This window comes from Opisthorchis viverrini, assembly GCF_000715545.1.
Source record: "Opisthorchis viverrini unplaced genomic scaffold opera_v5_478, whole genome shotgun sequence".
NCBI lineage: Eukaryota > Metazoa > Platyhelminthes > Trematoda > Opisthorchiida > Opisthorchiidae > Opisthorchis > Opisthorchis viverrini.
Window position 1 is genome coordinate 58,381 of NW_008752144.1, and position 14,368 is coordinate 72,748.

Consider the following 14,368-nt stretch of genomic DNA (forward strand, 5'->3'; position numbering starts at 1 on the left):
TTTATATACGTAAAACGCTAAAAACCGTGTAACTAATACTGCAAAGGTTGTCTTTATTCCCCGGAAGAGCGCCTATTGTTTTTCTCATGTATCAGCAACCGTACCCAGATAGGTTTATTCAATTTCGTCTGCTATTTCTACACCAATCTGTGATAGTCCACAGCCTGGCTTCGCAGACTGACACATCTCAGTACACTGTCAAGGTGAATTACTTTTGTTTGCAGTTGTGACAGACTTCATTGGTCGAATCACGCATTAGGTTTTACTAGGCCGTATAGAACGGGTTCCGATTTCCCACATTAATGTGAAAAGAGCGCGATGCGGTTCCGTAATCCGGACAACGTTTGGTTATCCTTCCAACTCATAGCAGTGGAGGTTGTGTAATAGTCACACCCTGCCACTTGCATGTGATCCAATGCATGCTGTGTGGCGAGACATGATTGAAAACCTGTTCACAAGGTTTCTGTGGCTTTGTACCAACAACTTGAAAAATAACGAAATCGGCTTCGTGAAGTTTTCAGAATCGCTGGTGAGTGAATCAATAGACGAATCGAACACATTCTGACTGAGACGATAGGCGATAGGCCTATTATTCACACAAATTCTCATCATCTGTCTCAACTATTTTTACCTTTAAATATTTTCACAACAAACATAGCTGCAAACCTCCATGTTATCGCCTGCTCCATTCTTCTCGTTTCAACGCTCAACCCGTTTGGATACTGACCCACTGTCATCACTACCATACAACCACATAAACTGGGGTTAACTGCCAGATGCTTATTCCATTTTCCGTCTTTATGTGTATTTTAATGGCTGTGTCTATGTGCGTCCCTGGTGAATAGCGTGATGTGGTTGTCTTTTGAAAACTAAGTCTTGGGGTTGCCGGTAAACAACTCTGTCAACTAGACTCAGTACAAATTGCGCATGGGTAACGCCTGATGATGGCTCGTTTGCTCAAGCCATCTGAAAATGCTATAGCGCAGCCATATTCACTTCGAACAATGCTCGCAACAAAAGATCCTTTAAAGCAAACTTTGCTGTTGTGGTTGTTGACTGGTTCGCCGAACCTAGCAGTTAACTTGCGTATGTTTTGTCACCAAACGAGAAGATATCGTCAGTGCGCACTGATAATGTGTCTCCAATTAATGACGCAACGCTAGTCCGGTAATTATCAGGCTTGACGCACGGATCAACCTGATCAATAAATGCATTCATCCCGGCTACCGATATTTTGACATGTTGCCTAGTTTCATTGAGAAAACCCTTAGGATTCACAGTGTGTACACCCTATCACACGTAGTGATGACCAGTTAACAGCCTACTGTCCGACTATCATCTGTTGAACACTGATCGTTTTCGGATTTAACGACTCCACTTGCAAGCGGATTAATTAACTAGGGCGAAGTCTGAAGGGGCGAACAAAACCGATTCAAAAGTTCGAGCGGTTATCAGAACCATGGGGAAAACTTTCAGTTTCATCTGGAGTTGAAGATCCTGCAGGACCACCTGATTGTTTTCATGTTAGAAGGCAATCGTCGGTTTCCTCGTAGTTGATACCCTCTAAAATGTACCTTGAAGATATCGCAGCCATAAGATTTTACTCTGTAGAAGGGCGTTTGAGTTATTTTCTCAGGACTGAATAGCCAAGGTTGTGTTGCACAACTTGGCAGTAATCTTCAGCGACAGTCTACCATCAATACACGGTACAATCTGGCCAAGCCACCAGCAGGTGAAAAGTTTCGTGACCTGTTTGTATTTCAGTGATACTGCGATTTCGTCAATAGATAAATTTAACAGCTTGAGAGCTACCCAGAAGTCTTTGACCGGTTTTGGGGATCTTCACTTAGTCTGTGAGGGATGCGAATACCTTATTTTGCGTGACGTGACATTTTGGCGGCTAGGCAAATTAACACCTATACAACTCAGCTGTCACCGAACGTTCCAGTTCAATACTAGTTTCTGATTAGTACAGTCGGATCAATAATGTTTCCAAACGCTTCAAGGCAGATTGCCTGGGTCTCTGCAATATAAATGAGCCATGGGACCACTCCTTCTATCGTAGGTTCACCTGTCAAACCAAACCACATACCAAGGGGAGTTCGCACTTCCTACATGGTAAAAAGGCATTCAGTGTTTTCAAGTGTTGGTACCAAATTTCCTCAATTCTTACAGCATGTTTCCCGCCGGTCTGATGGTAAATTTCGCCAGATGAAGTAGTTCTTTTAGATGGGGACATCCATATTCTGGGGAACAGAGTCTCCCATATAACTATACACATGCATAACATTCTCTATAATACTGTTTTCACTAAAGTGACTGCAACAGAATCTTGACCCTTTCTTTTCTCTACATGGGTCTCACTACCCCAAAACCAACAAATACTTACTTTTTTGTGAACCTGTCCTCAACGGCAATTGCAGCGTTTGTGCGGCAATGCTTGATCAAAACCAACGTATCGGACTGACGGAACAGAAAAAGGCGAGAAAAGCAGAGCCAAATATTATTAGTAAAGATAAAATTCATTCGAAAAGATTACCTTTCAAGCGCGTCACCATAAAAATGACGTGAAAAAATGGAAGGAGGATCAAATATTCGCAAAATTCACATCTGATAACATACAGTAACATCCCGGTCGTGCTCGACTGAATGACAACAGCATGAGTGGTTGAACTAAATTTCGGACAAGATGGGGGATAATCCATTTGGTTTGCTTCGAACTGTCTGCTCACTTTGGGATACTACATATCGGATTCATAGAAGAACGGATGGGATGTGCTGGACAAAATGAGTGTTATCAGAATCTGAGAAACCCATATGGACAACAATGCTGCATGCATTCGGAAGTGCTAACAAAAAGGCGTTGACTACTCCAAGTTGTTCAAGTTTCAAGAAATTCTAGAATGAAGTTTCTAAAGAGTAGGGTTAAACTAAATGGATAAACGTAGATTCGAATTATTAGATGGCTTTGAATTTGGCTTCTCAAGAAAATCAGTTTTTTTTCATGAAAACATAACCCATTTGATTTCAATTGTATTATGTAGATTGTAGTTACAGAGACAAGAGGAATGAAAATTCGAGAAAAATATCACTGAGGTTTAGTTACCCAGGGGGAAACCTTGGTAGTTATTAATGAGCATGTTGTCCTGTGGCTTTCAACCAATCCCGTTCAACAAATCTCTTTTTCCTGGACCGTACTGGAAAGCCTCGTTTCTATGCAACAAACATGCATTTGTTTCTGAATGAGCTTGTCAACAAAGAAGGCTGAAATGCAAATCGCACCCTCACATATCATGTGTGCTGAACTTTGGATTGTTGGTCGACGGCGCTCGGTCGATCGACAAGGTCACCCACCACATACCTGTCTTGATTGGAATTTCAAGGCGCATTTGATCGACAAGTGATTTTGTTCGGGTCGGCTACAAATGATGAATAATCGCATATTCCGTGAAGAGAACTAGGGTGACCGCAGACCAGAGTCGTTTAAAAACGAAACTCACCGGGCATTCTATTATGCTCAAGCTAAAATAGTCTTCAAAGAGAAGAAGAGCAGCAAACTCTGCGGAACTTACTTTTACTGGACATCCCTCAGACTCCATACGTAGATCTGGATTTTGGTGCTCGATTTTCCAGTGTGTCAGGAAGCTGTCTTTGTCTGTCGTAAGGAACACACGTTGATGTCCGGACATTCGATTTGCGCTCATTGGCGACGCGTTGTCGCTGGCCAGGTAGACTCGTTCGGGACCAATATTTGTATTTGCCAAACGGAATTGTATCGGAATTCCATAGGTAACCACACAATCGTCCGGAAGTGCCTTTGGGCTGGTGAAAAAGGAAATCCTGTTTATCAAGAGCGCGAAGAATTTAAGACATAGTTCGTAAATCCTGGGGGCAGTAGATGGACACAGGAAGAGATCTCTGCTGTCCACTCCTACGAAAACCGGCTGATTAGTAAACACAGAAGTTTTGTCGTTGTTGTGGGCCTTTTGCGTGAACGCGCATTCAGCAAAAAGCCCTCAGCAGTTGATGATAGACAGTTACCAAGACTTTTGTGGCACGGTTCACGCGGTGTCGGAAAGCCAGGGACACCGTACAACAGTGCCCTTCTTGTTGAAAATCAATAACAGTATGCTACCCCGGAGCCCTCTGTATTTCAGGTCAGCACACCATCCTTCAGCCTCTGGCAATTGTTCAGACAACTGCTTGACTTGTGTTGACAGATAAGGCACCGCTCCACCCAAGCAACTCTAGCATCCTAGATCCTTGAGTAACTGTTTTTCAGTCTGTTATTATCTATGAATGATTGTGATCCACCTCAGCAGAAAACTTCGGTCAATACCAGTAAACAGGCACGTATATTCTATTCGTGACCTAAAACATGCGACGAAAAACACGGATCAGATTACACACTTCTTGACCACAATTAAAAGAATCGCGTTGTAAACAAGCGCTGTTTTCATCCACCGTTTTCTTGTCTACATTGTCAACCAAGCGTGCTAGTTGATTCAAAATCAGAAACATGCTTTTGCAACAACATCTGTGCGCGAACAGCATGGTTAAGTTGGTAAGAGCCTCGAAACTAAGCTGAATCGACTGAGTAAAAACGACTGTTTGTTGCAATTAAGGCGATGTAACTGTCAATCCAAACTTTTACTCGCGCCGATGTCGCGTATAATTAGAAACTGCCTCAGTGCGCTGTCCAAAAGTGTAACCGGATCAGAGCTTGTTTTGCATATGTACATGCAGCACCGTTTGAATTTGTGATTTATGTGGCTCGTATGCTCCGTTAAAATCCACTGCAGAAATATTAGGAACTCATTATATACCTGTAAAAATGAACGGATGTCCTCCCATCTATTTGGTGAGAGGTTTCGAAATTCGGAACATATATCATTTGTTAGAATCGCTCTCAAGTCCACTTTGGTAAAAACTCAATATAGCTTGACGAATGTTTGGTTTTTTCGGAGAGCCCGCCCTTCGATTTGACGTTTGAAAAAGGTTCGTTGGTTCATACCACTGGCTAATCCATCGATGTCATTGGTGAACCGACAAGCCGTAACGATTGGTTGCCTTCTCCGTCATGCCAAATAAAGGGTGCCACGTCAGGCACGTCAGTCTCTTTCTAAAATGGCTTCCATGCTTTGGTTCTCTCTCGTTTCAGTGGAGAGTTTTGGGCCATCGACCTTATGGAAGGCGGTGGTTTTGTGAGCATCAGTGATAAGCGTTTTGACGTTAACTACCTAACCGGTGTCTTTGAGATTACTGTGAGTCACTGCTCTTAGCAGACCTGTACCGTATCAGCGTGACATAGTGGCACCACAGAATAACTGTTCCAAGAAGTGAAGTAACCGAAACACACGGTACACCTAGATTTTACAGTTTAACACTGGAAATCCAACAAAGATAGGAGCACATTCTGGGGCAACACACTGCACAAAATGTCCATTTTTGGCAGATTTCAGGGTGAATTATCGTTGTGTACATACACAGTCGTCAACAAGATAACAATAGGCTTGACAGGTAGGATCTCACAAAAATGATCCAGATATCATATCCAGTAATTTGGTGCTTAATACCTTATTATTTGACTAGGGTAAACTAGATGCATCAATAATCTGCTGATTCTTCGTGGAAGAATTGTCCACACCCGATTGCCAAGCAACACCACCTGAAGTTGTAAACTGCACTAAAATCCAGATGACAGATTCCAGGTAGTGTCAGGGAACTTCACCAAACAGACAGAAAGGCATTGGTTCTTTCGGAATTTCGCATTTGAAAGGATATTCCGGCAGCAAATCGTCACATTAAATTTGGACCCTTTTAAAGCAACTTCTAAAACTTTCCAATTTTCAGAGGTCCCGGTATTTTCTAGATGGCCTCTAGATTAAATTCCCGCGTTGGGTGAGCTTATCAAACAGTTATAGATGATTCCGTGTCAAACTGAGACGTCGTGAGAGGTGTAGAGCTCCTCGGGTTTGATGCTAGAGGTGAATATTCTTTGGACCATTCTAGCTGGAAGCCGACTGATATTTGGATTTCTTGCTAGGGATCCGACGAAAAACGCCCGAAGGTTTTAACCTGAAAATATATGGAATATAATGACGAAGGTAAAATTATTTTCGAACAAAAATTCTGTGAACCATAAATCGGAAGTAGCAGGATAAGTAGCCTGGTTATTCACCAGCGGCTGCTCGGCGAAGTCACATGACCGATTCAAATAAGTCGATCCAAAAGTCATTTATGAGGGGAAAAGATCTTGAATCGCTGAGGCTTAGGGTCTGATTGTCTCAACCAAAATGTGGTAAAATTTTAAGCCCAAGGCAAGCCAAGCATAGGTTTCCATGTAAGGATCGATGACGGTTTGGGGAAACTGGCCTACTTGGCACAAACTAAAACACTGCCTGACTAAGTCAGGAGAACTGGTATCAAATTGTTTGTGGGAGAATGGTGGCCAATATGTCCCAGGTCCTTGGACCGATAAGTGTATGACTTTTCCGGATGGTTTACCATGCCAGCGGCGAATTCCATTCGAAGACAATCAACAACCGATCTATCGAAAACAAACAGTTCGATACATTGGATCAATCATCTGTTCTCGACTTGATTCAATTCGGACTAACGAATAGTTAGTGGTCGAATTCACTGACTGCGAGTACAATCAGGTCACAGTGACAGCCGAGTCTCCAATTCAACCACGTGAGGTATGAGGAAGATAAGCCTCCCTTATTCTTCGTATCCAAACAGAAACCATCTAATTTCTTCGCAGCGTCCGGTAAGGACTATAGAAAAAATATCTTCGGACAAAAACCGAATCATGATGTTAACAGATCCAGATTCAGGAACCATGTCGCCCATCGTCTCCAATTCACCTAGCCAGACAAGAAGTAGGACCAAGAAAATGCTTGTCAGACAGGACTGTGAATGGTGTCGCCACAAAGAAACCACTTACGAAATTCTACGGAAGAAGCTTCGGAAGGGCTATGCCTCAACTACTCCGAAAAGGAAGAGGAAGGGACATGTTTCAATAGTGACCAAATTCACAACGGACCGCTAACTTCTGTACTGCATCTGTACTTACGTCGTCATCACCATCATCATCATCGACGGCGTGACTTCAGTGTTCAAAACCGATGCTTCGCTGCCGATGAAGAAAACTGTCGACATTCTCCTTGACCAATACAAGTCCATCTCCACTAACCCATGTACCGTTGTGAAACATGAATACAGAACACATGCCCACTGAGAAAGTCTTGATCATACCACATTTTCCGAAAACAAACACACACCACAGGAGGGATCTTTGGGCAATCACACAGTGGGGTCTGGGGATACTTCACAATCGCAGAATCCAGCGAACACAGTAAACAAAATCCCAGGATTAATACGACTTTCCCTCGGGCGTTGAAAGGTCCTCTAAGGTCACGATTTTTTTTAGCTTCAATCAGACCGTACGTTAAATATGTTCACTTATGAAACCCATGTCTCATAATTGATAAAAAATATTGAAAATTTCCGCTGATTCGCCCTCACTGTCATCCAAAGTTCCTTGAGACTTTCTATGCGTCCACCGTTTGCAATCACTTCAAATATACTCTGTGGCCTTCAAGGGTCTAGAGATGCTTATGCCTCACTGCATTTAGCATTGGACGTTTAACCGGTTGACAGGGAAGCCCCAAGTTTCATAGTATTTGAAACTCCGCACCCAAAAAAGTTGATCATTTTCGTGTAGACTCAGCGCTTCGATGACAATGGTGACAACAGAGCACAAAGTTGGAGGATCACAATCATCATCAGCATGTGCACTGTGCTCATCACCGTCATGACAAACAGCGCTAATCTTTATATCGCTAATGTTGTTGTCGTCATACAACAAATGGGGGTCTTGTCAATGCAATCGTGACTTCCTTTTTGTGGCATATACACTGCTTATTCTCCCGTTTACTTTTTTTCTGTTCGGCTCTTTGTCGGATTTACAGACGATCTGCTGCGTAACCCGACAGGTGATTTCTTAGGGAGCTGGCTCGTTTTCTATCCAAAGAATAATTATGCCAAATCCCACGATGCACGACATTTGCCTTGTTTCAGGGTGATTCCTGGGTTACTTATCACGATAGGATAGGCTACTTTCAAGGCGCTATCATAAGGGCCTGCTTTTCATACTTCGATATCTTGCTCTCATACTCATCAAAATTAAAGAGTTGAAGTAGTGATCTTCAGTCAGGAGCGTCGTCGAAGTGCGAAGATATTGTGGTCATGACAGATGCCATCCACCCATAACCATAAGGAGCCACTTGTTATGCCTCAAAAGTTCATGAGTCGCACATATTTCGATCGATCAGTTGGAAATGTTGCGAAATATGATGGGCTGGTTCATGTCAGACGTGCTGTTATCCCCATAAAATACTATTCTATGGAGACCTTCAGTCATGAAAAAACATCATAGGCTGCCATCTTCACACACACTGCTTTTGCTACAAGTTCCACCCTTTGATTTTGACAGGACGGCTTTCAGATGACAAATGCTGACGGTGAAGGACAGTTTGGCGCAATCAGTAAATTCCTTTATTGTGATTAAACTATACGTTCGCATCTCAAGTGCACAGATATCCCTACAGTGACTAACAATAGTCAATCATCTTAAAGTAACCACTTCGGATCCTTTTGAGCCAAGAACAGTGGTTTATTTTCCTCCTTCCCACATGATGCACGTCTTTGTCTATTTACAACGAACGTCTCTTCATTTTATGCCATACTTTCGGCAAGGATCGGACATTTGGCTCAATTGCTGAGGCTTCTAGTGCTTCCTTGACTATCTACCAGTTACCTTCGATTGTGTGCCAGCAGTACACTAAAGACTACTTTTCGATAGCGATAAGCAGACTCCCTTACAGAATCCCCCTTTACAGTCTAAACCCCTACCTCCTGGAAACAACAAATTCCAGACTTAACAGAACCTTATTCACGAGATGGCAGGAAACTCCTCGACAGCTCATAACCCCTTCTTGGGGAGAACTGAATAGGTGTAATCTTCAAGTGTTCGTCGACATTATGTTCTGCTCGATCTTTAATCGGACGCAGTTTGCAAATTACATGCATTCGATTTAGACAGGAGACTCATCTGGAAGCCGACTAAATCAGTTTGTGTAAGCGCCATAACATTCCCGCTCGTAAAAGTATGTGGAATAGATGGAGCCACACTGTCGTCAATTTACCGACTCATCAAAAGACAGATTATTCGGCAAAACTCGACAGGATGCTCAAGTACCAGGAGACTGTTGAGTCACTGTTATCGGGTTAATTAGACATTTGACTTCAAACAGAGGCCAACCCTGGGACTCATGAACTGCTACAATTTTCTTGCAGCTGCTTGCTATTTCTGAGTTGACTGAATGCTTGGAGTTAAATTCAAGATAAGTTGTTTCATATTCCTACTGTGCTGCCAGTCTCTATAGTGTTAGGTCACGCTTTCGTCCGTGAAATTACGCAGAACTCTTCATAGTTCCTCCTTTATCCACCATCCGTCTCACAGGCTTAGTTTCATCTGGCAGATAATCCAAAAAGCTATTCTCGCCGCAACTATCCCAAATTTTTTCATAGCAATTACTCAGCGAGATTATGGGTATGAAGTGACCCTAGAGTATTAGCTTTTGGAAGTAAGATGTCCTGGAGTTCTCCAAACTTTGCTTTCAGTGGTTGGTCAACTATAACCTAACCGCCATGTACACCGACTGCACCTGAAGTAGATGCACCTGGATATTCAAAATCATGTTGTTTCGGTCGTCACGTTCAAATTGTCTGGTCTGTCTGATAGTCAGGGCCAAACTCGCCCGCGGACCAGTTGGAAACCTCCACCTTAAACTTTCTCTAGAAAGCACTTTCTGTTTGGCCTTGAAGTTCACTTTCGGGAACTGATGATGCGCCTTAGACACTGCATAACTGAGAGCAATAGTTTCATACGTCCGAAATGTGGATATGCCATGTGGACATCACTTAGACGGTGTTGTGTAAGGATGTTGGTAACTGGTATGCGGAAAGGGCTTTCAACGATTTTGCATGCCACATCTGCCTTCCAGCTGGTTATCTAGCCTGTGAGTTCAATTCCCTTGGGAACCTTTAGACAGTTCATCGGCCGAATCCACCTGACTCCTTGAGGAGAGCCCCCAAAATAACTTGATTTTTCCCTTGTTGATATCGCTGCGTCGTTGTTCAAAATCTATTCAAGTTGCATCGTGAAGATGAGCTGCTTTGTCATATCAGTTGGGGTTGTCTTTATGAATTCCTTACAAACGGTAGGAAATTCGAATTTTCTTTTTTGCTCTGTGTTACGGTAGTTGCATAGAGGCTGAACTTGGCAGATTGTTGAAAAATTATTCTCACATAAACGACTGCAAACTGCATGTACGACGTGACCAGTTCGTCTTGTTTTTCATGTGACAAACGCACCAACCCTTGTGTAGAGAGTTGTGCTCGTATAGTTTCGGTCGATACAAACGGAGTTGCACGGCCCCGTTGAGAGCTATTGGTTCAGAATAGATGTTAACAAAAAAGATCATGATTTCCAGACAAACGAAAGGCCGATACCCGAACGTGCCACACTTAGTTTGAGGCTTTGTTCATAGTACGCTTCACTGCTGGACTGGTCCAGCGTTTGTTTCGGGCTATCCTCCTAGCACCGAAAGTTGGATGTGTTTTAATGAATGAAAGTTCACGGAAGGAACAAAGAGCGAGAACAACGTCACAGACTGTGGTGTAGGTGAAGGTGAACTTGACTTTTGTTTTGGTGATATTTGTCTACTATATCGTTAGATAAAACGAGACTTAGCTGATGAAACCCGACGCTGTTTGAACTATTGATGATACCAGTGTTCCTGTGTGTCGGACAGTGATGATACTGGTCAACAAATTCGCTCATATTGTCTAAGATCACACAGGTATTTCAGCAATCCGGAAGTCTGGTCAAAATGACTCGGTCCACCTGTTCAAATCCAAAATATCCAGTTCCCTGATCTAGAGCCAGCCAGCTAGAAATGTACGAGCATTCTGCCTACGAGTATTTCGACAGTATGTATTCTCATATATCGTTTCACCTTCACCAGTACTCCTTGGAAGGGGACGTTAACAAAACCTGGCCAGTGATATCGTGGTCGAATCCGAAACCCTTTACAGATGAAGAAGAAACGATGGCATGCATACGTGACCGCGATCTACCTTCTCAGTCCATAATGTGCCACCAGGAGTGTTTTCATTCCTATGAGGCCCCGCGCGCGCAGACACCAGGATATTGACCAGACAAACTGAAAAATATGTATACGGAACACACACAAAAGTAACAGACGTGTGGTACTTTGGTCAGTGTTCAGGAATGCGTTTTGGTTTGGTTATGTTCGCTCTGTCCACACAATTCTAGATGGACCGGAAGCTAGAGGAACTGCAATGACAGATATCATTTGTTGATTTGACAGAGTTTGTATAAGATTAGTATAGCAACCATCATTTAACGATTACTCTGTAGAGTTGATCTTTTGGGGGGATGAATTCTAATCCGAGGATTTACTTCCATCGCAGCTTTGGACGCTTTTCTTTGATCACAATCTAGAATAAAGGGATAGTTCATGCACCTTATGCGTTTCCCTCTAAGGGGGAATTACTGTTTGCATTCTTACTCATAATGAAAAGCAGCTCACAGTACATCCCGTCAACTGCGACGATCTCCTGTGAGTTTTGCACGATCACCGTAGAGCAGTCACATTTTAAATGGCCAAGCCAGTGTTCCCACAACCTATTCCAGCTAACCAAGTCCGAGGACATGACACAACAAAATTCCTTGCGCTCTGATAACGTTCAAAACTATGATCCGAATATATGAACCACATTAAACTAAAAAACACTTTTTCAATCGACCATACAATTAGGCACATAGTTCTCGTCGCCCCGTGCTCCGAATTCCAGCCTAACAGTGTCGTGAACCACATGACCATGGGGAATGTGTGTGATGTGGCCTTAATTAGGTGAACTCATTTCACTTAGATAGCAGCGCTACGTAGAATGCTTATCAGTTGTGTGACCTTCACACACAAAGCCTCAAAAATAAAGAAGTGGTTAAATCACAAGCCCCCTTAGGCTCAAGGATAATCACATTACATTGTTTGTTTTTCGGTTTCAACTTGAAGTGCTCACAATCAGCCTATTCACACAGTCTCTAGGTTTTCCTCTACTGTTATTGCTGGAAAGACGCACAAAGTTTTAGCTCCCAGCACCATCACCGTACCATCGTTGAATTCTGGTGCCATGATGAGTTGTTCATTCTGGTTTGCGATGTTTTATGCGCTACTGGAAGTTTGACGGATTACGACTGATTAATAAATTTATCGCCATCATCTTCATCAGCATGATTTTCATCAACATTATCAACGTCCTCGTCATCATCATCGCCACGTTAATGTCGCGACCTTCCCAATTTTCGGATTTTATACGAAAATAAACTACTGTGAATCTCTGAGGCACAATAAATGTGTTTTATTAATGTGTTTGAATTAAACACTCATCTGCATACCACTTTAGTTTCGACGGAGATACACCTGAAATCTCTCGTTTGTGATGTTCTCATGCAACTGGATGTGCTCTACCAGACCGCTTCATGTTTCATCTGGTACGACGTTCAGGGTATAGCAATACATTGTATAGGCGTAATATTCTACTCGTGGAATTGCTATCGAAAAAGCTGCAGCAACCACATAAGTAGTGTATTACGTTTGTAGCACGTGGTTCGTTCGGCATGCCAGCAGCACGGTGCAAAATTTAGCCATAACCTGGCATGGAATATCAGAAGTCCGTACACCTTAATCTACCAGTCTCCAGACCAATCGACTCAGTAAAGTGAAAAGAAAGCGCCATGCTGCCACAATTGGTGACTGCTATTCCTTCACATGAAAGCCTGCGTACCAAACACGCCTAAAACAAGTTAATAGATGTCTTAACCACTTCAATGTGTCAGTGCGTGTGCGTATTCGTCCGTCATTCCACCACCGATTTGGCGTGTGAATTTAGTGGCTGACTAGATGCATGTGCGAGTGGTTTGCACGCACGCATGTCTATCCTTCAATGCATCAGAGAACTGTTTGTGGAATGACTGGACTCGTTACAGGGCGGACCTGTTTGGCCGCACGTACACAATACATCCGTGTCCATTCCCATGTGTTTTTGACTTAAATTAAACTTACGACACTGGCGACAGGGTTGCGATGGTGCCGTTAAAACATGTTCTGTCCCGTTGGTTTTCAAAAACAGTTGGAATTCCGCACCGGTGAAAGCCGTGCCGTTATTGGAATCAAGTGTATCAAATACACCATGCGATGCAAAAGTGCTGCGAAGATATGGTCGACGCACTAGATGCAGTTTTAGTAGGCACCGCTTGGAATACGCATCGGCAATCTCAAGGATCATATAATCTTGAACAGGGCCACAATAATCCACGTGTACGCAGCTCCACAGTCATGACGGCCACTGCCATGGTGATATGGGTGCTGCTGTGGACAAAGCCCTATCTTGCTGACATGCCTCGAACTGATGCACCTTCATCTCCACATCATGATCGATACCGGGCCACAAGAAGTACTGTCCGGCTAAAGCCTTCATTCGAGTGTTACCTGGGTGGCCTGAATATGATCCCGTTATAATTTCCGTGCGGTAGCGTCTTGGTACTATCACTCTTGCACCATCCATCTTCTACACTTAGTCCCGACGATCATTCACGGAATTCACTTAGTGTACTTCCAACATTCTCCGGATATCCATATGAAGTTAAACGAACCACGCGTGAGAGTATTTCCGCGGCAGTGGTAGGTAAATCGTCAACCCAACTCATTAAATTTGCCGGATGGCTTCGGTGTGTGAAATGGCACATCTCGTAGCGGTAGGCGACTTAGGGCGCCCGCCATTAAATTCACTTGTCCAGGAACGCACTGCAAATGATACCGATAGCAGGCAAGTTTTAAGGCACAGCGTTACAGTCTGGGCGGTGTCATTTGAGGTATTGGCTTATTTTCTCCGATAATTCCGAGTAAGGCGTGTGGTCTGTAGATGTGTAGAACTTTTGCTGAAAACGTGTTACTCCAAACAGAATCACCAATAAACCCTTGTCAATTTGTGCGCAATTCCTCTCGGTAGGCGACAAAGAACGTGAAGCGTAAGTAACTGGTTTAAGAATCCCCTATCGATCCTACTACGATAACAAGGCCCCTTTGTCTTTACCTATGGGTTTTCTGGCTTCAGTTGAACTTACAATAGAAGATGTCTTCCCAAGAAGCTGCGCTACCGAGTAACTTGGACGACACATCAGACAAAAACAGGAACGTATGCCACCCGGCCT

At 43.3% G+C, this 14,368-nt stretch overlaps 1 protein-coding gene across 1 annotated transcript in view; it reads right to left on the reverse strand.

The window, feature by feature from the left end:
- Window positions 1-14,368, reverse strand: part of T265_11352 (hypothetical protein) — a gene marked incomplete at both ends in the record, with an annotated part of 28,446 nt that overhangs the window by 772 nt on the left and 13,306 nt on the right. Inside the window, 2 exons of the mRNA XM_009177983.1 lie at window positions 2,390-2,463; window positions 3,501-3,822. Coding sequence (XP_009176247.1) covers window positions 2,390-2,463; window positions 3,501-3,822 — 396 coding nt within the window. The remainder of the gene's footprint in view (window positions 1-2,389; window positions 2,464-3,500; window positions 3,823-14,368) is intronic.